Source organism: Canis lupus, chromosome 28, assembly GCF_011100685.1.
Source record: "Canis lupus familiaris isolate Mischka breed German Shepherd chromosome 28, alternate assembly UU_Cfam_GSD_1.0, whole genome shotgun sequence".
NCBI lineage: Eukaryota > Metazoa > Chordata > Mammalia > Carnivora > Canidae > Canis > Canis lupus.
Genome location: NC_049249.1, coordinates 13,680,648 through 13,704,939, shown reverse-complemented (window position 1 = coordinate 13,704,939; position 24,292 = coordinate 13,680,648). Strand labels below are relative to the sequence as shown.

Genomic DNA, 24,292 nt, shown 5'->3' with positions numbered 1-24,292 from the left:
CATCTATAGCTCAGCTCCTGAGCGCCTGTCCTTAGTCTGCCATAACAGTGCTTGCCCCCTCCAGTCTATCCCAGCTGTGGATGCCTGGATTTCAACATATCCCTTCCCTTGGGAAAACCATCACTGATTCTCTGCAGTCCACAGTTGGAATCTACACTCTGCCAGGCTTTCAAAGCCTCCTGGGTACTCCCCCCACCTGATTTTCTTAGCTCTGATTCTCACTCCACCTGATTTGGTTGGACTGTTTTCATACGCATGTATGCCGTGGAATCTCTGTGCTTTTGCCATATCATTTTCTTCTCCTTCTTCATAGTTTTCCTCTCCTTCCAGTTCAAGCCTTAAAATGCCTACCATTCTACCCATCAGGGAAGTTTCTTTCTTCTAAACTTCTATAGTGTCTGCACTGCATGGGTGACCATGCATTATATTTTGTAAGGCATCAGACCTGTTTCCTGAAATAGACCATAATCAAACTGAGGGCAGGGCTTCTGCTATCTTACATAGTTGAGAAATCAATAAATGATGCTCAGTAAATACTTTACTGGTTGATTCCCTATCACTCTTATATACTTCTAGCCAATTCTAGTGGGTTGTATTGTTTTCTAATTGTTCCATTGTGTCGGTCTCCTTTTTTTTTTTCAAGATTTTTATTTATTTATTCATAAGAGACACACAGAGAGAGGCAGAGACATAGGCAGAGGGAGAAGCAGGCAGGGAGCCCAATGTGGGACTCGATCCTGGAACTCCAGGATCACGCCCTGAGCCAAAGGCATATGCTTAACTGCTGAGCCATCCAGGTATCCCTATTGGTCTCTTTTGAAGAGGTGAAGGCTGGGACAAAATGTAAATGCTGAAAGCTGCTTTTTCTCTAAAAACAGTTTGAACAAGGGATCATGAATTGTTATAGGATGAGAAAAAATAACTGACTTATACTGTGACTCAGCTTTATCATGCAATAGAATGGTTCTCCTCTGTACCTGTCTAATATAGCTAAGATCTTATGTTTCTTAAAACTCAAGAACAGACAACAGAGTGGAACTGTCAGACAAGAGATCACTTCAGACTCTCAGAGAGACAGAAGAAAGAATCTGTGTCTGTTTCGTTGTGGGTTTTCTTTCACTGACTTCTACTGTTAATAAGTTTCACTCTTCCTGAGCGTCTTTCAGTGGAGCGGGTCTGAAGTGGACAAGGACAGCAATATCTACCAATTCCTTGAGAGATTAATAATATGGTATTTATTGGTCAAATGGCCCCAAGACAGAGGAGAGTTAGGGAAGAGGTGGAAGTTTTGCAATGAAAAAGATCTAGAAACTCAATTTCTCCTGGTCCTGTACTCTTAATGCCTACAAAGTAGCCAGGAAAAGAAGTATGCTTCTTTCTTAAAACAAACAAACAAACAAACAACAACAATAACAAAACCCCAGGAATTTAAATTTCAGCTGCTTGGTTCCTACAGCCTGTCACACATGAATTCCTAGTAATCTAAGGTTTTGTCATACAATTCCCTACCTGGCTTTAGGAGAGAGGAAGAAAGGTCAGATGCCTGGAAAGGTGTCTCTAGCTAACCTGGAGTTACCCTACTGCAATATTTATTTCCACTGGCTTTTCCCCTCACAAAACAGTCAAGGTCACTTCCAGCATACAGAAACTTTTGCGTGCTGGAAGTCACCCAGAGAACTGTTAATTGAAAGACACATTTCCAAACTCTAGTTAAAAAACTTAATACAGGAAGTGCTTATTCAGACATTTGTCAAATGTGAGGAAAGGCCCATGATGAGGAAGAAGCATACGAGCTTCCTGGTGTTCTTCATACAGCCATGCTGCTGTATCCTGTAATATCAGTATCACAACAAAGAGGTGCCCATCAGGACCCCTGAACCAATAGAGGTGCAAGCCACCGCATACAAAGCACCCTCAATGGCTTCATTAGTACACAGGTGACACTTGAAGAGGAGGAAAAAATTGACCAAACTCTTGCCAGAGCCATATATTCTTCTGGAACACCATTGTCAATAATGGAAAACACATACTGCAGGAAGTTTTCAAATTACTAAGACCATCATACCATTTGCCCAGCAGCATTCTTTGAGCAAGCCTCTTTTAGTGAGAGATATGAATGGGTAATGGAATGTGTGCAAGGAAGAATCAACAGAGCACTGCAGATGGATGGACAAAAGGGAGGCGAGATGGGTTCTAAGACTGTAAGCATAACCACCCCCTAAAAACAAACAAGGAAAAGCACAGGAAGAGGAGAAAAGAGCTATATGGCAAAATACATCAGTTATAAAGTATGTAGCACCCAACAGGAGAGAGGAGGTAGGAAGGTGCTTTGCTGCTCCCCCCTCCCCCCCAAAGGCCAGTAACAAGACAACAGCACTAAGAATCAACAAATGTATAAAAAAACCCACATATTACCAGGGGGTGGGCATTTCGTGTGGGATAGTTGCTTCCTAAGATCACAAAGTTTTAAAGATGGATGAGCCTTCGAGATGATCTAACTTCCTTGTTTTAAAGTTGAGAAAACGGAGGTACAAAGGCATAATGACTTTTTGTGGCCACAGAGCTGGGGAACAAGAGAGCCAAAGTTCGAAGCTATGTCGCACCACTCTGCCTTTGATGACAACATGAAGCCAGATAACCCCCAAAAGGACCAAAGAAAAGGAAAAGTCACCCAACAAGCAAAATATCCTATCATCACTGTCATCATTAAGACGAGGCAAGAAAAACAGGATATAAAGAATAAAATACTGACAGTGAAAGTCTGCAGTAAAACTCCATGGGGTGGAGTATTAATCTCCTTGGAGAGTTTTCTAAAAAACAAAGAGGCTCTTCAAGAAACAGTAGTAGTTGAGAATCTTAAAGTACCCAGAAGTGTTAGAAGCACAGCTCTTGATGAGGGTGTCTTCTCAGTTCAACTGTGGAAGTCCCCAAAGAGTCTACAGCCAATTTCTACAGCAATCACTGCATCTGAATCAGACAGTGCACTTTTGTCAGACATTCCTTACCAAATGGGCCAGATCAAATCAACTGTTTTGGAGACTCTAAGTGCAGTTCCTCTTACAAGTACAGAGAACAGCAAAGTGAATGACTTTATTAAGAAATTGGAAAATTTCAGTCACCAGATAATTTATGCTATCTTGCCAGCTCTTAGATTCAAGGGCAGAGTTGTGTTTCTACTTAATCTAGACTAGCTGGCATTCACTGAACACCATCCTAAATATTTTCTATGTCTTATCTCTTTTAATCCTCATATCAACCAATGATGTTGATCTGTGTGTTTTTTTTTTAAGATTTTATTTATTTATTCATGAGAGACATGGAGAGGCAGATACACAGGCAGAGGGAGAAGCAGGCTCCATGCAGGGAGCCCGACGTGGGGCTCAATCCCAGGACCCTGAGATCACGACCCGAGCCAAAGGCAGATGCTCAACCACTGAGCCACCCAGGTGTCCTGATGTTGATATTTTTAATCCCCACTGTATAGATGAAAAACTGAAGCTCAGAGGGGCTCAGTATTATGTTTAAGGTTCCACAGATAGTAGGTGGCACAACCTGGATGATAAACCCGGCAGCATATACTTGGGAAGTGATTCTAGAAGGACATCCTTGAACATTAGAGACCCAGAAAGTAGGTATCTGGTCCAGGAAGGTAACCTGGGATTATGGTAGGTGAATTCTTCCTAAAACAACCTATTGTTGCTTCTTGTTTCTTGCATGTTTCAGGTTCTTCCATTTTCTACGGCAAGGATTTTAAACTGGGGTTCACTGATTCTGTAGGACTCCACAGATGCGCTTCACAGAGTCCATATAAAGCCATACATCAAATGTTATAGGTATACATATGTAATATCTAGATGGCTTTTATCATACTCTCAGAAGTATTCATGACTCGAAGACTGATAAACACTATTTACCACAAACCAAAAGAACCCGTTCTTTGGCATAAGAGAGACACTGATTTGTTTCAAAGTACTTGAATTGTACCAATAGACAAGCTCATATAAAGAACAGCAAATAACAGGGGAAGGAGCAGAGAGGCTGATCACAAGTGAGGAAAACGTCAGCATCCAGAAGACCCAGGAAATAATAAAAAGGCAGCTGCCAAAGCAGCAGAGATGTTGGGGCTCAGTGATGACTCAGACCACAAGACTTATTAGACATTGATTTATACAGCAAAAGTTCTATTCAGTGAGTGTAGAGATGCTTTTCCTCAGCATCGTTCTCTGAAAATGAGCACTCCTGCTATCCACTTGACACTATGGAGGACCCTAAGGCCAGAAAACATAACTCTTGTTTTACTATCCTATTCTCAAGTTTTGTCTGCTTCTCATAAGGTAGCAAAGATGAAGACATTAAATCGCTCCAAGGTTGGCAGTCTGTGCCTGTATTTGACACAAGCATTTATAATACTTCTAAGAAAACAGTTATTAAATTTGTAATTACTGCCTACATATACTGTACATTTACATTTACTGTACCAATTATGATCGCTTTATTACCAATCCAAAGAAACAAACTTTAAATCTGGAGAAGCTGCTTTTAAAGGAGAGGAAAAGAATTTTCTACATGTTGCATTTTGTTTCATATCTCCCATGTTTCTGAATCCTCCCCAAGGTTTCTCCTGGGGGGGTACAGGGGGGTGCAGGGGGTGCAGTGCAGAGGCATCTGCATGAGAGCTCCCAGCTCCAGGCCAGTACCGTGTTGGCCTCAGAGCTCTTCCTGAGCCTTGTCTGCTCTGAGTTCCAGCAGAGGGGGCTGTGCCGGCAGCTCAGGTGGCTGCTCTCCTAGCTGATCTTGCTTCCTACACAGCTAGACCTTTCGTCCCTGCTGTGTCCTAGGCAGATATGCTGCCCACATCTGGGTGGGCTCAGCTGGTCTGACAGCCAACTAGCTCATGCCACCGGTCATGCTATTTGCACCCCTTCTCCTTCCAGCACTCTGCCCTCAACCTGGCTGGGCCGTGGGAGCCTGCTGGCCAAGGCCCCCCAAGAGGTTCCTTTCTTTGAACTCAGCTGGACCATGGATGGAGCTGCAGCCTCAGGATCCTGAAATGAGGCTAGGGAGTGTTGGGGAGAATCACATTTTCAAAGGCCTGAACGGGAGTCTGGCTATCTTCTAGTCAAATTCCTCATCTTACAGAGAAGGAAACTGAGGCTTAGATAGAGGGGAAGATATAGCAGCCCTCCCCTCCTTCACCTCTCCAAGCTGCCTTCAATAGCTCCTTTAGCAAACCTCCAGTGGAGACTGGAGTCCAGCGGGTGCCGGTGTTCTGGAGGCCACCCCCGGCTCACTGATGGGCTCAGAGCACAAGAGCCCCTCATGCTGGGTGGGCAGAGGTTAAGCCTGTTTGCACAGTCTCCCGATACTCCAGGTCTCCCAGTTCCTCTCCGGCTTTATTTTGTTCTCTGAGAGCACTGAATTGTCAGCTCTAATCCTTCCGAAAGTGCAGCGTTTTTCAGGCGCTCTGTGTAAGTGAAACCCTAATCCCAAGGAAGACGGCCACTTAAGCTGCTGGAGCATTAGGCTGCTCTGGGAGCGAGCCCTCAGACTCCCTCCCTCCCTGCCCGGCAGCCTCCCAGCCACTGGGGAGGAGAGGGGGATTCCAAGCTGAAGGGAGCAAAGCCCTCTCAGAAGTAACAATAGTGGCAGGGCTTGCCTCCCAAAGCTCAGGGTTGAAAAAGTACTAGCTTGTCCTGAGGCTGATAGCTGGGAAGGAAGGATTCTGATAACCCTAGGGAAGAAGTGTGTGTGTGTGTGTGTGGGGGGTGTCTTCCTGTCCCTTAGGGGGGCAGCTGGCTTTCTGGGGGGAAGTAGGCTTTCAGATATTACCTAGGTGGCCTTGAGGCCACCAAAACATTTCTGAGCCCTTGGTCCCAATGTGCATCTGTAATATTCATTGGATACACCACCATTTAGGATTTCTGGTCATTCAGAAATTATTGAGTTGACTCATTTTACTTTTACTTAGCCAACCTTTTCTTCTTAGAAAGTGCCAAGAATGGAGTAAATAAGCTCAGTGCCAGGGGATCCCCCTTTTGGAGAATTTTCCTTTGGGACACCCCAAGGATCTCTAAACATCTATATAGCAGCCAAAGGTTCTCCATAACCTAGGTTATCATGAAAATGGTACCCAGTGTTTTCTATTAGGCAACGTTTTGTTAGCCTGAGATGGCTACTATATGCACTTGAAATAAAGATCATTGATTCCTTAAAAAATATTTTAAATCATATTAAAACTGTCCCCTCTCCCTGATCCCTACATGGACTAGTGAGCCCTGGCTGTGGAGGACTGAGTGTAGTCCATTTGGGGAGCTCAGCCTCTGGGTCTCATGAGTGATGGGAAGAAACAAGGGAGAAGTCAAGAGGAAGGCCTGAGGTAATGGGCCAAGTTTGAACTCAGCTTAGAAGACCACAGTATCGCATCTTTGCTAAAATACCGGAAGCCTTTCACACCTTCTTCGTCTTCCCCATGACTCTCCTCTTCTCTGCAGCTCCATTAGCAGCCCCATGTGCTTCTGTCTAAGGCATCCTGCTGGGATGGGGAGCCCATCACCACTGGGGATTGCTGGTAGGCATAGACATGGACATGGATTTAGGATGGAGATTGGGGTGGTATAGCTTTTATTCTGCTCCAATTCCATCTGACTCTCTCAGTCCTAGAGTGGATTAGTGCTTTCTTCTTTTCAATATCCTTTCCCTCTAGAGTGAACTGGATAAAGGAGGAAGGGAAAGAGCCCAGATCCAATGACTCCCTAGGCTGCAGGCCCAGGGCACCCGCATTATCTGTCAATGTCTCATTGCTATGGAAATGCCCCTGTAATTAAATCAGAGCTGAGGTCTGGGGGCTGGAGGTCCTTGGGGATGTGGCTGAAGGCCTCAGGGATGTTTGAAGGAAGTGAGCTTCCTACTGTTGGTGCTTCTGGGCCTAAATGAAGTGTCCAGGGTGCATGGGTGCTGTGGAGAAGCCCTCTGGTTTGGTTTGGCCTCCACAGCAAAGGGCTCGGACTTGCTGTAAGTCAGAAGTTGCCCTAGCCCCCTCCTTTCAAGGTTGGAGAGGAACTCTGATGTCTGTGCCCTAAATTCCTCTAGCTAATCAGGGGCTTTGAGCCGACAGACAAGGCTAGGAGACTCCTAGCCTCCTTTAGAAACATTTCTCAGCCTTTATTACCCTCTCCTCCCCCGAGGGGCTGGCCAAGGGCTAAGCTGTTTGTTTTATGGAGGGAAGTGCAGTTGCATTGGAAGGGGGTTGTTAACTACAGGAAAGAGGCAGTTTCTGGAGGTCCTTAGGACTCCCTGAGTAGGAGGAAGAGGGTTTCCCAGGGTTCACACTTCTGTCTGCTAAAAGGCCACTTTGCTGGCCATCCCAGATGTGGGCAAAGAGCCCTGAGCTTCTGAGGGCTCACAATCCTTTCTCAGAAGCTGAGCCTGCACAGTTCTCACAGGCCTCCAGACCTGGAGCAGGTCAGCCCCACTTTTCAGCTTTGAACTTTGCTTTACTGATCTCCCGTGAATTTACCAGCTTCCAGAAGTTTCTGCTCCCTCTCCCTACCTTGGGCACTCCCCTCTTGGATGACATCCACATCTCCTCCTGGATCTTAGCTATAGATTCCTTCAGAGCTGTAGCCTTAAGGCATCAAGAGAAGTTTCTCCCAGACTCTTGAATAAAACCACCTTCTCCTCCCATTGTCATCCACCCAGGGTAGGAAGCTAACAAGGCTCTTTCTTCACTGAGGAGAACTGTATTTTCCTTGTCCCTAGATTTCCAAAATTCATTTTTCCAAAGAAAAGGGAATATTCTCTGCTGACCCTTCAGTCTGGGATCTTGGATAAGCAGGGGCCAGGGCTGCCTGACGCTCAGCTCTATCCATGGCTCCTGGACCTCAAAACAATAGCTATAGATGTGGTCTTCATTCCTTGTCCTTTCTGATTTTTAGTACCCCACAACTGGCTAAGGCTTGGTGGGGAAGGGGATATGGGATCTAGATCACTGATAAACACAAAACTGGTACTTTTCTTTTTTCTTTCTTTCTTTCTTTCTTTCTTTTTTTTTTTTAAAGATTTTATTTACTTATTTGAGAGACAGATCTCGAGAGCGAGAGAGCACAAGTAGGGGGAGTGGCAGAGGGAGAGGGAGAAGCAGATTCCCCACCAAGCAGAGAGCCTGACACGGGACTCGATCCCAGGACCCTGAGATCATGACCTGAGCCCAAGGCAGACACTTCACTGACTGAGCTACCCAGGAGCCCCTGATACTTTTCTTTTATCTTTTTTTAGAATATGAAATATGCTTATTTTATACTTGCTTTTGGACTGTTCTATTATCTCCAGTTCTTGGGGGTATTAATCGTCCTATTCATTACTTCTGCTAACTCTCCCTCATGATAAGTCTGTATTCACAGGAGATGTATAATTTTTTTGTAGTGAGCTCATCTTTAGTGATGGAGTCCCACATGCCCCAGGTTGGGGAATGCCTCTGCAGAGAAGGTTTGCCCTTGTTCACGCTGGGGTTTCTGAATGGGTTATTATCCTAGACAAATTTTTATGTCAGTTCTTGGCTGGGGGTTCCTGCCACATACTCAGGTATAAATTTGGACTCTGAACCAGGGTCAGGCTTGGGGGCTCCATTTTTCATGGAGACAATTTTTCACTCACTTGCTTCCCGGGATCACTGGCATAATTTGTGTGTTTCCCCTTCACGGATAGTGTTGTCCTGCTCTGTGCCTGGCTTTATGCAGGGCAGCACTGAGTTCTAGCTTCCTGCTTCTCCTGCACCCCAGGTCACAGCTCCTGTCTGCTGGGTCACAACCGCAGCCTCCCCCACTTAGGGTCCACCTCCATCAATCTCTCACATTTTGCTCTGACTTTGAGTTTCCCTCTACTTGTGGCCCAGAGAGTGAGGTTTCGTTGTGTGTTAACAACTCCTTTGTCACATTTTTAGCCAGCTGCATTTTGGTGAGTGTAGCCTGCCTTGTTCCTGGACATCGATCTTGTTCCTCCAGGACCTCTCTGGGACTAAAAGGAGGACGGCAAGAACTACACTCCGAGCTCTCCCGGCACTCGGTGGTGATGCCCAACAGAGGCCAGGGAAGGGCTGACAGATTCGGGGGCTACTGGGGTTTGCATGGACAGCCACCACACAATCCCCGTCTCACTGCATCTGGCCTCCAGGGTAGGGAGCCTGCTCTCACCTTCACGGTGGACTTTCACCAGGCCAAGGGACTCTCTAAGTGCTCAGGCGCCTCTCCAAGGGACTTAGGGAATCCTGAAACTAGAATCCATCTTCTCCCAGATCAGTGGGGCTGCCAGCGTCCCCTCATGCTCCTCTGTGGCTGTAGACTGTAGACGGGGACAGGCAGAGGAAGGGAGAGGTCGAGGTGAAGGTCATGGGGATGAGGGGCCCTTTTCTACCAGTGATGGGAGACTTGAAGGCACTAGCACACAGCTAGAGCCAGAGTCCTCACTCAAGTCCTGACCCAGAGGTCTCTGGGGCTACCAAGGGGTCGATGACAGCCCCCTCTGGGGTCCTTTGGAAGGGTAAGAACATGACAAAGGTTCCAGCCACCGCTGGCCGACCTGAGGAGGTCTGGGGCCAGAGTACCCCCAACCCACTCTCTCATCTAGCTGGTCCCTTTTTCCTTATCACTTCGGAGAGACTCGGCTCCGTTCCAGACCAGCAGCCTAGAGCAGTGGGCTGGAGAGAAGAGATGCCGCTGAGCTAGAGCAGCCCAGCGGCGGAAGGGAAAGTGGGTGATAAATTTAAATAACCAGCTTGACTTGGCAGCTTGCTGAGTTGTGATGCAGTGAAATTAAAATCTCGGCAGAACTTGCAAACACTACCCAGAAAAAGCCGTCTCTCTCTCTGGTTCCAAGATGGAAGGTAGGGAGGGGAGACTATCAGGCCAAGCCCCGGCCACTGGCAGCCACCCTTGCTTGCAATGTGATTAGCTGTGTCCTGGCCCACTGGGCCCCACTCTCCCCTCCACACAATAGCCCAGGCTCCTCTCTCCTCTCAGTCCTGACCTTGTGGAACAGCTGTATCAAGTGGCTGGTGAAGTTTGAAATCAGCCTCCAGTGCCAGGAGGTGGCAGGAATATCAATAAGGTTGGCTCTTCAGGTTGGGCTAGGGCCTTGCTGGGCCGGTTTCCCCAGGGCTGATCCCTGAATTATAGCCTCCGCTGCCGGTCTCCGGGGAGGAAGATGAGCCGGGTGCCCGAGACACAGGGGCTAAACGCCTTAGCACACCTGAGCCAGGGTGCGGACACAGATGACCTCCCTGCTCCCTTGCTTTTAGCACACACCTGGCCGGGAAGAGCCTCCCCTTCTCTTTCCCCACCAAAGTCCTTCATCTTCTTCAACAAAATAAGCTTTTTAAGAATCTTCAAGGGGAATTTCTACAAATACACCAAAAGCCTCTCCCCTATGCCAGCTGTGCTTGAAGTTTTCACAGATGCCAAGATCTTTCTAGAAGAACACAGCCCAAGTCCACCTCTCTTGTGTCTGCTCACCTTGCATTACTGCTCACTGCTACCCACAGAGTCCTGGCCTGAAGGCCACCATGCTGGACCCTCTACCGAGGTGGCCCATGAAGTCTCTGGACACTGCCCCGTTTCTCACCTTGACAATACCTCCAGCAAATTCTGTTTGTCCCCATAATAAACACATCATGAATCATTCATCTTTAATAGATTATGCAAATTAGGAGGACATAAAATCAACAAAGATCAATAACTGCAGCCGTTTAATTGCCAGCAAAAACATTTTAAGAATGAGCATAATCTGCAGCCCTTTCTCTGGTAATGGCACCATTAATCCAAACATTGGATCTTGGCCTAAGTGTAGAAAAATCATTCCCTGCCCCCACCTCTTCCCACCTCCCCTCCCCCACCTCTCCACACACTTCTCTCTTTTTGGTAATTTCCAGTTTCTGAGTGAGTTTCCCGTCATTACCACTGGTGAACAGCTCCGAATGTTAATGGTTCTGCTTTTGTTACTCCTCGCTTGATTGAAATGTCGCATACAGATTGAGATGTTAGTGCTAACTTGCCACCTGGGAATGTCAAGCTGGGTCTGAAATGAACTTTTCTCACACTTGGATCCAGATGGATCAGCCGGAGATGTTCCCAGGCTGAGCTGGGACTGTTCCAGGGCCATGGGGGGGAGGCGGGCGGGGGATGCTCAAGGTGGAGGCACTTTTCTGCACCAGCCCTGAGTTCTCCTGCAGCAGGAACCCTACCCGAAGATCCATCTCTCCACCCCCGGGGAGCCCCCTGCCTTCTGGACTGTGGCCCCGGGCCCAGAGAAGCACAGCTGGGATTAGAAAAGTCTCCTAGGCTCTCTTTTGTCAGCTGTCTGCGGTGGGATACCTTCAGGAAGTAGCCACTGAAACACTCAGCAGCTCAGAAAGGTGGCCTGGCCTGTACCACCTCTCTGCCTTGGGTCAGAACACCCAGCAGCTCAGAGGGCTTCCATGTTGGCTAAGGCAGGCTCCCACATTGGCTAAGGCAGGCTGGTGTCGAGGGCCAGTTGATAACAGGCCGTGTCCTGAGACAGCTAAGGTTGTCACTCCCAGAAGCCCCATCCAGTTCTCTGACACTTCCAGAACTCAACCCCTAGGCAAACTTTGGTTGCCTAGCCAAAGAGCTCAACCCTATCTGGGCCAGAAACAGCAGTACCTGGACACCCCTTGAGGAGAGCCAGGGAAAGCTAAGGACAGGGCTCCCCCAAGCCCCTGCGTGGAGGCTGGAAGGCCACTCACACACCATCTCAGGCCTGAGCCCTACTCAGATCAGCACCAAGTCAGAACCAGGACCTTGCTCCCCGCCACTGCACCTGGCTGTGACGCTGGCTGCTGGCAGTCCTGCTGCCGATCCCTGGGCCGCCTCTACCCGCCTCGCTCGGCAGGTAACGCCTCAGTGTCTCCCAATCCCCACCGAGACCCTTCTCAATCATTCTGTCTCCCAAGGAACAAACGGCACATTGGCTTTAGTGTCTCCAGAATAATTAGGTGAATTTTAATAACACCTCAATGTGTGTTTCTCCCACTTGGGCACTTTCCTGGCCCGAAAACCCTTCTGCGGTGCCAGGCGCCTTCCACAGCCTTCAGCTCTGCGGCCTAGAGCTTCTTCAGCTAGGCCCTTGGCTGTGTCACACCTCGGCCTGCTACCCTGCTAGATGTCTCCACTGCTCCTCATCCATGGGAGCAGCTGAATTAGATGTCCTCTCCCCCTGCATTTGGCTGTGGGACAGGCCTGACCCTACCTAGCCTTGAAATCAAGCCTCATCTCAGTGATTTCTCTGGGAAGCAGGAGAAGGACTGGGATAATTGTGCTTATCTATAACCACAGAGCTGAATGCCATGCTCTGAAGCCCAAAGCCCCAGCTACCCAGGGTGCCTAGAGAGAGAGAAAGGCAGACACCCACCCCTGCCCTAGGAGCCTTGTAGGCATGGGAGTGTGGAGGCTGGACACTGCCCCATTCTCCCCAGCCTGGCCTATTGACCCTCTGCATTCTTCTGTGCACGTCCTAGCAAGAGGCTTATAATTCTGGGCACCTTGGTGGAGGCAAGAGAAACGGCAAAGAGAGAGGCAAGAGGATAAGCAAAAAGAAGGAACCAGCAACAGCTCCTCCTAGCTTCGACCTTCCCCGGCTGAAGCACACAGAGAGACCCTGACCACAATTTCTGCTCCTCACATCTGCACACATCTGTTCAGGAAGCACCCTGGTTTTTGGAGGTGCTCACTCTCTCTGCAGATATCATGGCAGGGGGCCCACCTGTCACACTGGGCCCCAGATGGCAAGGGCTAAGGTGCCCCTACTGAAAGCAGTGCCCCCACCCTCCTGAAAGCCTCCTTACCGGTCACAACGGGGTATGTCTGCGTGCCTGACACGTTGCTGCCCAGCTCAGGGTTGGTGGATGCAGATAGACTCGACTTGACTTCATCAAGCCCAGGGGTCAGGGCTGGGAGGGAGTACTCGTTCCCCTGGGAGAAGAGAGAAAAGAGACAGCTCTCTATTGATGCGCACATGCGGAGAAAGGGCTCGGTGTGCAGATGGGGAGGAGGAACAGGGAGCCTTCCCAGATGGGGTGGAAGGAGATGGCCAGGCAGAGGGAGGGGAGAAAGGGAGGGGCGGGCTCAGCGGATGATGGAGATTTTTGTGTGGGTGGGGGCACACCTGACTCTGGGTAGCTAGAGGTGCAGCCTGCACATCATTGGTGGTGATCTCAGCACCCTTTAAACTGCTATAGCATCTCCTGCCTAAGAAGCCCCAAGGGTGGAGTGTAGCAGTTGGGTCCCCCCTGCTGAGAGGCAAGGGATGTTTCCAGGTCCCCTGGAGTCTCGGGGAGGAGGGGCGAACCAGCACTTGATGGCCCAGGCAAGAGCTGGGGGAAGGGCCGATGGGGGCCTCTGGCCTGGCACTGCTGGGCTGGCTGATCGGGTGCTGGCGCCCCCTTTTTAAAAAACAAACAAAGACAGCCCCACGGGCCCCTCGCTCTCTGCCTGTGCACTGGGGTATGAAATTGGGGAGGGGGAGAGTCCACATGGCTAACAGAAGGGTGGGAGGGGGCCAGTCATTGCCTCTGAAAGGGTGTCCTGCCCGAAACACTCGGGTAATTGCCTTTTTATTGCCGTCACCGCTCAGCCAGACCCCGGAGCTGGGCCGACCAGGAGCCTGCACAAAGCAGGAAAAGTTGCTCTGATTAATATTACGTTAAATTAAAACTGATTTTCTGCTCTTTCGGGTCCGTTTTTTTCCCTTCCGCTTCCTGGCCCCCCCAGAGGGCCCCCTCCCCTCCCTGGCTGGCCGGGATTGCCTCGTCATTTCCAATTCCTTCTCGTATTGATCTTCCTGTAGAAATCAGTTTTGTAATTAGCTGCAAATTAGGCCTTCTACTGGGGGTGAAGCTGCCCCCTGATTTATCACCAGAGTAATTCGCTGTGATCGGAGAGAAATTAAAATGAACTCAATTAGGCTTCGGATTTGCTTTATGGGCCCTGCTTCGAGTTTCAGGGGGAAAAATGACTGTGCTGGTGTTTAATAGTCTAATGAAAGTAAATAAAGGTTATTCATTGTAATACAGCCGGGGACTCGTGGAGGGTGCTCCGAGCCGCCCGCCTCGGCCGGCTCCTCCTTTGTTGGTTTATGGCTCAGGGCACCTTAAAAAGACTTTTGATTTTTGTTTTATGAAGACAAACAGCTTATGGGATAAAAGGACAGGCAGAGAGGAAGGCGAGTGGCTGGGAGCTGCTGGAGTCCTAGAGTGGAACTGTGCCGTGCAGAGCCTGCGGGGCCACGCAGGTGTGCGAGTGCGCAGTGTGTGCATGAGTGTGTGCGCGTGCAAGCCCAGCTGACTGTATTGTGTGGCAGTGTGGGTCAGGCCTGGGCTGTAGGCGTGGGAGGAATGGGTGTGTGCTCCTATCTTCAAGTGTGTGCATGGGGGGCCTCTATGGATGTGTGGGTGGAGGCAGGCGCTGGAGGTGGCGCTGGAGGTGTGCGGAGCTATGGTATGGGAGAAGGCACCTCTTCCCACTGACCTGGGGGCTGTGCTTTGAGTCCTGTGAGCTGTGAGTGGGGGGAGGGAGCAGGTGTCTGTGTGGTGTATAAACACGTGCACATGGGTAAATGTGAGGAGTTAGGAGATATGTTCCTACATTGTGTATTGTGCTAATGTGTTGTGGGCTGTGACCCATGCAGGGCTGTTCTGCATCTGGAGGAAGTATGGGGTCTGCGGGGTAGGCTGTCAAGTCATGCTGGACAGCTGGATTTGGGGGCAGGAAGCAAGCATTGGGGCCTCTCCTTCTGATATCAGGCGAGAAGAGCACCCCGGGGTTGCACAAATTTTCTGTAAGGCCTCTGGGATATGGCAAGGGGATAAGGACGTTTCCTGAGTATTCCATGCCAGACGCATGGAATGGCAGGGCTGGAAGGGACCTGTTAGACCTTACCCAAGTCCTCCGTTCTACACATGGGGACACTGAGGCTCTGAAAGGTGACAAGGCTTATCCAAGACCATCCTAGCACCCAGAACTTATCATTTCCGACAGCCATGTACCATAATGGCTTTTCCTAACTCTACCATAATGTCCTTATGTGAGTGTGCCCACACAGCACACGCACGGTGCACCCATATGCAGCATTTGCAATGCTGGGTACGCACGTTCTCCAGAGGCCTGTTCTGCCCAGTTTCTGTCCACTCCTGACAGCAGAAAGTTCTTTCTCACCTGTTCTGATTTGATGTGCTCCGATGCCTGGAAGACGTCAGGGTAGGAAGGACGTTCAAAGACTCGATCCAAAGCTTCCAGCTGCTGCTGGGTGAAGGTGTCAGCTCGCAAGTGCTTCCGCAAACTGTCCACGCCACTCTGGGAGTCTCCATTGGGGACTGAGCCCTCGGACACATCTAGAAGACACAGGCACAGTGGGGACATCAGCATGGGCCAGCAGAGGCACAGCAAGTCGAGGGGGCTTCCTACCCCTGCTGGGACCCCTCCTTCCCAGCTTCTAGGCTGGAGCAGCTGGCCCAGGGGCTGACCATGCCTCAGAGATCTGGCTGGGGGAGCCAGAGCCTCTGAAGGACCTCGGGGGAGAATGGGAAGTTGTCCCAGTGTGCGGGGAGGGGGGGGGGTGCACTGCGGGAACACTGGGCAGAGGTACAGCTGGGGGTCTCCTTGGAGATGTTTCCCCTGAACCCCTGCTGTCCCCAGGCCTGCGTCAGCCTGGGGGAGGAGCTGGGTGGCTCAGACCAGCATCATTGAGCCTGTGGAGAATTGAACTCGGCTCTGAGATGAATTTCAGTTCCACTGACTCCAAGGGTGGAAAATCATCAAATCTCCGAGGCTGAGTGTAACCTGGAGGCTGGGTGAGGTAATTAACTTCACCGCCGAGGGAGGAGGGATTCTGAAAGTCAAGCTGAAGCATTCTGCTTGCATGGGGCCAGGACTCCGAGCAGAGCAGGAGGACAGCAGGTGGCATGTGAGCAGTGAAACACGGCCTTGGGCAGAGACTTCGTGGGTACTCTTGTGCCCAGACTGTCCTCCTCAGCCTCTGTCTCTGACCCGGACTCTGACTAGGTCTCTGTCGGAGGCCAGCCCCTCGAGCCCCACCAGCTCCTCCTGTGGTTCTCACAGAGAGCTGAGACTCACGCTGCGAAGGAAAGGCCATGGCGGTGCCACACTAGTGCCCGCTCCCTGGGGCTGCAGGCCAATTCTGTCCACGTCCAGCTCGACCTAGGCTTTCTGTTACCTTCCCTCCCCATCCTGGCACCCCTGCATCAGTTCTGTTAGGGTTTCAGAGCACACAGTGAGCTAAGTGCCTGCTCTCTCTCTCTGTCTGAACCCCTACCCAGCAACTCTCCAGGCCGAAGCTGAGTCCTCCCCAGCCACAGTGTGGCCGCTCCTTGGCTTCCTTCAGCTCAAGAGCCACCGGGGAGCCTTGGGCCTGGGGCCAGCCCACGTTGTAGGCCTCAGGGTATTCCTCTGGGACTATTATATATATCAGTTTATAGGTGATTATACGATATGATATAATCAATATTGCATTATATACAGTAACACCGTACAGTATCATTCAGGAGACCATAGAAAATATTACATATTGATTAACCTCATCCTGCAGCCATCCTCTCTTCTGCCCTCCCAGATGGAGCATGGGGGTCTGCTGTCCAAATGGGACCTGCTGTCTTCTCTCCACTCTGTTCCTCAGGAGGTGGGAAAGCAAAAAAAGTGTGTGTGTGTGTGTGTGTGTGTGTGTATAAGAAAGAGAGAAATGAAGCCCAAGATTGAGTCTGAGGTAGATAGACAGACACAGGAGCAGGCTCCATGGTATTTCCATGTTCCTGGCATTCCTAGAGACACAAAACTTGGTTGTTGTGTTTTTCTACTGTCTAAGCCTCAGGAATGTTTTTCTGTCTTAGAGAGTGTGTGTGTCTCTCTTACATGAGTTAGGGTGTGGCATATTTAGTTTTTCCTTTTATGTGGGTATTCTCTGCGTAAATGCACTTGTAATATTACAAACATTATATTATAAACATCCAGATAAATATGCATCTGTGTATGTGTAAATGACAGAGTGAGAACTATTCTCAAAGAATGTGTGTGTGTACATGTGTGATTGTATGGGGAGCATGAGCTCATGTGCCCCATGTTTTTTCTGTGCCTGCTTTTCTTTCAAGGATGTGCCATCATCCTAATTCCACCCCTCAAAGCTATTTGCACGTTCCATTGTGTCTAATCCTCTCTTGCTGGAGTCTTCCTACCTTTTGGGAAGCCCTGCTGTTAGGGCCTAGGGAGGCAGCAGTGTCTTTGTGTGTGGTTGTTGCAGTGTCACCAAATGGGCCCTGGGAAAGAAAGTGTGCATTTGTCTGTGAGCATGTGCTCATACATTACGTGCATGGGTGTGTGCACATGTGTGGGAAGGCTCATATTGTGCCTCTGTGTGGATTTGTATATAAGCCTGTGTGTGGCTTGGCTCAACCTTGTGTGTGTGTGTGTGTGTGTGTGTGTGTGTGTGCGCGTGTATAGGGGCTGAACTGAAGCTTTGTCCTCAGGTCACTGGCTGGAGGAGTCTCTTTTCCTTCATTTATTCAGGGGCCCTTCAGATCTTGACAAATCTGTCACTCTAAATTTGCGAGAGATTATGGTGCTCTCTCCCCAGCCCGCAGAGAGGTGATATATGATATCTGCTGCCCCTATTGATTGCCTGATCTGGTGGCAGAGGCCGGCGAAATGAACTTGAAATGAACATCATGCCTCAACTCATTGTGCGTATAATACACTACTTAATCCCACATTTTTCAGCCGCTATGGAATTCAATTGATCAATCATGTTCCACTGATAGTACTGTTTTAGGGGTTATTGCCGCTCCCTCCACTCACTGACCTTTTTATTTATTTATTTTTTTGTATACTCAGGCCCTGGTGATAAGACAGGTTACAGAGGCAGCGGTGGTGATGGAAGGGGGAGGGAGGAAGGGAAGGCAAAGGGAAGGCTGCTTCTGGAAGAGGTGGCAGCAGGAGGCGGGGCAAAGAGAATAGCAGGAGGAAGGGCATGGGGGGGGTGATGGAGAGAATGAAGGTGCTGGAGGATTTGGCGAAGCAAGGTGGTGTGATGAAAGCCTGCAGAGAACCCCACCAGAGGCCATGGGAGGCTTGAGGAAACCCCCCAGGGGAGAAGGAAGGCAATGAGAAGGCAGGAAAGGCAGTGGTAATGATGAACGGTGAAGGAGCACAAAGAAAGTTCTGGGGGTTTGGGGGAGTCCAGGGTGTCGGGACAGAGAGCGGGCAGTGACATCATGATGGGGACAGGGAGCTCTGGCAGGTTTTCTCTAGAGGCACGGTGGCACCCACCTTCCTTCAGCCAGAGAAGGAAGGAAGGGATGAAGGCAAGGAAAGAGGGGGAAGGAGTGAGGAGAGGTGGTTGGGAGAAGCCTGGGGTCAGAGGTCCAAGAAGAAGCCCGGGGAAGGAGGAAAGGCAGAAGCAGAGAAGAGGCAGACAGGGAGAGGAAGAAGGGAAGATGCTCCCCACACCAGAAGCCCTCCGAAGTGCTGGTTGGAGACAAGGCACTCGGACAGGAAACCTGGCTATCCAACTAAAGAAGAGCGGGGATGGGGGTAGGTTTGGAGGGTAGGGCAAGGAGGGGGCAGAAAGAGAAGACAGGAGAGGAAGACAGGCAGACACAAAAAGAGAATGTGGAAGATGAGAACAGAAAAGGAAGAGAGCATGAACCGGTCATCAGCATTGACCACTGGCAGGGAGGTCCTCAGGATGATGGAGAGAGAGTGCCCAGGGTGGGACTTCTCAAGGGGAGACCCTCAGAGGTGACAGCAAGAAGAGGGATGAAACTACAGTAGGAGACCACTGCGAGGCCTGGATGGTCACTGGCTCTGGCAGAGCTGGGCCAAAACAGAGGAGGAGGCAAGACCAGGTCTTGATCCAGGTTTCAGAGTAAGTGGGGAATGAAAAGTGTGAGTAATTATTTTTTTAAAGATTTTATTTATTTATTTGTGAGAGATACAGAGAGAGAGAGAGAGAGAGAGAAGCAGAGACACAGGCAGAGGGAGAAGCAGGCTTCACACAGGAAGCCTGACGTGGGACTCGATCCGGTCTTCAGGATGACGCCCTGGGCTGAAGGCAGGCGCTAAACTGCTGAGCCACCCGGGGTTCCCATGTGTGAGTAATTAGATAGCATCCTTCTCCAAGAAGATTCCTGACCCAATAGAGACAGCTCCCTTGTACCAAAGAGCCAGGCTGTGAGTTCCCTGTGGGCAGAGACCACACTGATGCATCTCGTGGCTCTGGCGCCAGGCATGGACGTGGGTATAGAGGGTGTGTTTGATGACTGACTGACTGAATGATTGATCCAGACCCCTGGCCAAAGGTTTCTGTACTGGACACCTGGCTGGCCTGACACCCCAAAACACCCAGGCACTTATCAGGCAAATCTCACACATCCTTAGCGATCAGAAGATGTGGGAAGATCCATAGTAGGTCCCTGGGTAGACTTATGCTCCTTCTTCTCTTACCCCCGCTGCTGGTGAGCTTCTAACAGCATCACTCTCAGCAACACCACCCTGCCCACCTACGTGCCTTTACCCAAAGGACAGAGAACACTGTGTTCCCACTTAAGAGTAGCACTTGACCTGGGAGCTGCAGAATTGCCATCCAAAGAAGGCAGCAGAGGTCGCTTGAGAACAGGGTCCAGAGACAGTCTCTAAATTGAACTCCCCATACCGAGGCCCTGTCACAGACGGTAGGGTTGGGATAAAATGGGTCTAATGGCCCGTGGTGGTGGGAGCTGGTTCCAGAGAAGGCCTTCCAAAATGATAGGAGGAGGCCCTGGGCCTTTATCGTGATGAGATAAGCCAACCCCTTGTCAGCCAACTCCTTGTCAAGGCTCCAAGAAGAGGGCTGGAGTATGGTGGCCACATGTCCCGGGCTCTACGGGACAGTTCTGATTTTTAATATTCTTTTCCATTGCCAGGCCATGTGTTTAGTTTAAAGCTGGAAAATTCAGTTGCTTAGGTTTAGTAAGACCTCACCCTGCACCCTGCCTGAGTGAGGAAAGGACCCTGTGCTAGTCAGTCTCCACATGTGGAAGATTTAGCCCTGTTCTCCTGCTGTCCCCTATCCAGCCACCATCCATTAGCAGCTCACAGTACTCAGTTTATCACATGCCACTGAATCCTCCCCAAAACCCCGTGAGGCCAGGACTGTGATACCTATGTGAAAGAGAGGGAAACTGAGGCAAAGAGACATTAAGTAGCTTAGCCAAGACTAGGCAGCTAGTAAATGACAGTCAGGATTTGAATTCAGGTCTGCTTCACCCAGAGCCTGCCCACTACATCATTTCACTCTGATGCCCAAGTTCCAAACCCAGGGGCTAAGCTGGGGACCACTTGACTCCATCTGGGGCATGGTTTCCCTCCTAGCATCCTCTCTACACTGAAGGCACAGCCTATGGCCCTGAGCTGGCTGAGCACAGACTGTTTCAAAATAACTAGGGGAGGGATCCCTGGGTGGCGCAGCGGTTTGGCGCCTGCCTTTGGCCCAGGGCGCGATCCTGGAGACCCGGGATCGAATCCCACATCGGGCTTCCGGTGCATGGAGCCTGCTTCTCCCTCTGCCTATGTCTCTGCCTCTCTCTCTTTCTCTCTCTGTGACTATCATAAATAAATAAAAATTAAAAAATAAATAAATAAATAAAATAACTAGGGGACATATGGTCCAAATTTCTCATTTTGCAGGAAGGAAAACTAGAAAGGGTGAGCAGTGAGGGGAGAGGGTGGCCAGTCTGGTCACACAACTAGGTAGTAGGATTTTCAGAACTAGAGCCCATTCCGAGTGTCTTGTGCACTACAGCAAGTGCACTCTCAAGGAGAGTGAGCTACTACAAGTCCTTTTTGGAATAAGGCAGGATATAAAGAAGTTAATTAAACAAACTGCTCAGCTAAAACTTTGATGAATAGTATTCTTTCAGGGGAACAAAGACTCATATTGGCTTCTCCTCTGACTGCTTCCTATTTGTTGAGCAGTTAACAAAAACTTTCATAGACCTTAGGTTATCTGGGTTTCCTAACCACTCTCCAAGGCAGGTAGGGATTATAATCCCCTTTTTACTGGTGAGGAAACAGACTCACAGTAAACAAAGTATTGATTAAATAAGGTAGGAGGCTAGCTCAAGGGCATATCCACCAGGAAGCCTGGCACCAAGAAGATGCTCCAGTTCCTTGCACCAGAAGATCCTCAGATAGCTGAGGACAGAGCAGCAATGGGCAGCAGGGGCTGCCTGCCCGGCCAACATCCAGAGCATGGGATCCAGCAGCAGTGCCCCAGTCTCCATGAAGACAACTGCAAAACCAAAGATTGTCTTGACCAAAAGGAGAGCCACCAGCATAGTTAACAATGGTTATCTTCTGATCATGAGCAAATTGTTTTCTTTTCAACTAAGTTTTTCCATATTGTCCAGGCTTTGTACAATAAGCATGTACCACTTCTAAAATCATTAATAAAAATGTCTTTCACTCCTCAGCAAAAGATCTGCTCTCCTCACTCACTCACTTAGCCTTGTCATTCCCCAACTATTCTGGGCTTCCTTGGAGCAGAGCCCTACCTTCTACCTCTCTGAACCCAGGCCAATCATGAACTTTGTCCAGCAAGGTATCAGCAGCTTGGGCAGGAGGGAAGGCACTGAACACCATGTCTTAGGGATGAGGGCTAGGCACAGAAGAGTTCTGTCCTCTTTTTGTGATGACTTTCTACCTGAATTCTCAAAGTAGTCACTGGGAGGGATGAGAGAGATTCTTGTGCACTGACCAAAAGATATGTTGGGTGATGATCAGAGACAGGAGTAATAATGCCATTTCCTTGGTTAGAAAGCACCAAGGCTCATCAAAGTCTACAAAATCAAGATGGGATGAACAAGGGCCACCCCCCAAGTCCCAAAAAATAGGAATTAGGCAAGTGAAAAGAATTCTTTTAAAGTATGGTAAAGAAAAAAAAAAAAAAAGCATGGTAAAGAACTATGCTAACTTCAGTTTTCTAAGACCCAATACACATATCTACCTGTCTATGGGGAAACCAACATTAGAGTTTTTACACACACTCATTAAATCCACTCAATGTGGGAATCCCTGGGTAGCTCAGCGGTTTAGTGCCTGCCTTTGGCCCAGGGCATGATCCTGGAGTCCCAGGATCAAGTCCTGCATCGGGCTCCTTGCATGGAGCCTGCTTCTCCCTCTGCCTGTGTCTCAGCCTCTTTCTCTCTGTGTCTTTCCTGAATAAATAAATAAAATCTTAAAAAAAAATTCACTCAATGTTGCGAGGTACTTCTCATTTTTCAGATGAGAGGCAAAATTATTTGTTCAACATTATCCAACTAGTGAGTAGCAAAGACTGGATTTGAACTCAGGATGTCTGACCCCAGAGCCCTCTCTCCACTGTACCAAATTGGCCTTTCGTGTCAAAGACATCATCATCATTTATGGACATCATCATCATTTATGGACGCTAACTCCAGGCTAGGCAGGCTTTAGGTGTTTCACACACATTATCTCTAGTTCTCACAGAACACTTGCCGAAGAGATACCGTTAGTTCAATTTTACAAATGAGGTACCAAGCTAAGGGATGGTGAGGAAAGTGTGCAAGATCACAGCAGAGCAGAAGCAATCTGGAGGAAAGTCAGTCTTACTCCATCCGAAGGCAGAAAATGACCCAAAAAGGCGATCGAGGAAGAAAAGAGAAAAGCATGGAGGAAGTAGGAACAGCCCGCCAGGGCCCGGGGCGCTGGAGGGGCCGGGGCTGGCTGCGGTTGGGGTGGGGGCTCCGCACTGACGTTTGCTCCCCACGGTGCGGACCGCTGGCCTCCGCCCGCCCTCCCCCGCTGGCTCCTCCAACACTACCTTCCCCCTCTGAGGGGTTCACCCCCAGCTGCCAGTTGTTGCAGTTTCAAACTCAATTGTTCTCCTCGGTACTGAGGCAAATGGAGTCATTAATTACCTTCTATCGGCTGGGCTGAGTTCAGAATGCGATCAATATCCCGCTTGTCATTCAGCGCAGCCCGCCGGTGCAGCCCCGGCCCCACCCCCACCCCCACGCGGCGCCCACCCTCCCCGCGGATGGGGCGCGGGGGCCGGCAGGAGCCCAGGAGCCCCGCCGAGCCGGGCGGCTCTCGCACCCGAGGAGCTAGGAGCGCCGGGATTCGTGCGATCGGAGGGGACAGGGCAGGAGGGAAAGAAAGGAAAGAAGTGTGAGCGAGGGAGGAGTGCACGCGAGGAAAGGCAGGGAGAGACGCCCGAAGAGGAGATGCTGGGTGTTAAAGGAAAAACAGGAGGAGGGGGGTGGGGAGAGCAGGGGGCAAGCCGTGCTGCCCTGTGCTGGGAGGGGCTGCAAGGGCCAGGCTGGAGAGTGCGCTCCTGGGATCACCCTCCTGGATCACCGTTTGTCCCAGGAGATGGGATGACAGTCCCCGTTGCCTCCCATTCTTAAACTGGACAACCTGCCTGCGAGTGTGCCCGGGCCAAGCGACACTCAGGAGGAGAGCATGAAGAAGCCCTTGGAAATAGGGCCCACAGCTTAGGCTCTGAGCAAGACCAGGTTCTGCCTGGCCTGGCCCTGGCAGACCACCTGTTCTCCTTGACCAAGTTCAGCTTCTGGGCTTCTGAAATTTGAGCCCACTCAGTGAGGGACGCCTGGGTGGTTCGGGTGGTTGAGAGCCTGCCTCTGGCTCAGGTCCTGATCCCTGGGTCTTGGGATTGAGTCCCGCATCAGGATCCCTACTGGACACCTGCTTCTCCCTCTGCCTATGTCTCTGCCTGTGTGTGTGTGTGTGTGTCTCATGAATAATAAAATCTTAAACAAACAAACAGTGAAGTTCATGGGAGGGGGGAAAAGTAGGGGTAGCTGCCTGGGCTGCTGTGCCCATTTACACCCACATGCCTCTAGGGACACTAACTTGCATTAGTGATCCTAACATAACGCTGGACTAGGAGTGACATCGGAGTTGAAATCCTGGTCTTGTCGCTCACGTGCTAGATGGCCTTGGCCAAGTCCCATGAGCTTTTCTGGATTGAGTTTCCTCAAAGTTATACCAATGGATGGCTAGCTCCTCCCTCAGCAGTATTAATTTCTTCTTTCTCTGTGTTCCAGTAGCCATCTATCCAAACCTCTATTGTAGAAATAATAATAATAACTGAAATCGATCCAGTTCCTATTACAGTAGCAGACACTATGTGTAACATATAGACACTGACTTAATTCTTACAATAACAGCAACTAACATGAAGTGCTTACTATATATTA

General features: G+C 49.9%; 1 protein-coding gene across 7 annotated transcripts in view; it reads right to left on the bottom strand.

The window, feature by feature from the left end:
* Positions 1-24,292, bottom strand: part of PAX2 (paired box 2) — an 86,251-nt gene that overhangs the window by 4,832 nt on the left and 57,127 nt on the right. For all 7 annotated transcript variants that reach the window (XM_038578534.1, XM_038578535.1, XM_038578536.1 and 4 more), the window contains 2 exons: positions 15,222-15,397; positions 12,854-12,980 (listed from right to left, as the gene is read on the bottom strand). In XM_038578534.1, the coding sequence (XP_038434462.1) occupies positions 12,854-12,980; positions 15,222-15,397 (303 nt within the window). The remainder of the gene's footprint in view (positions 1-12,853; positions 12,981-15,221; positions 15,398-24,292) is intronic.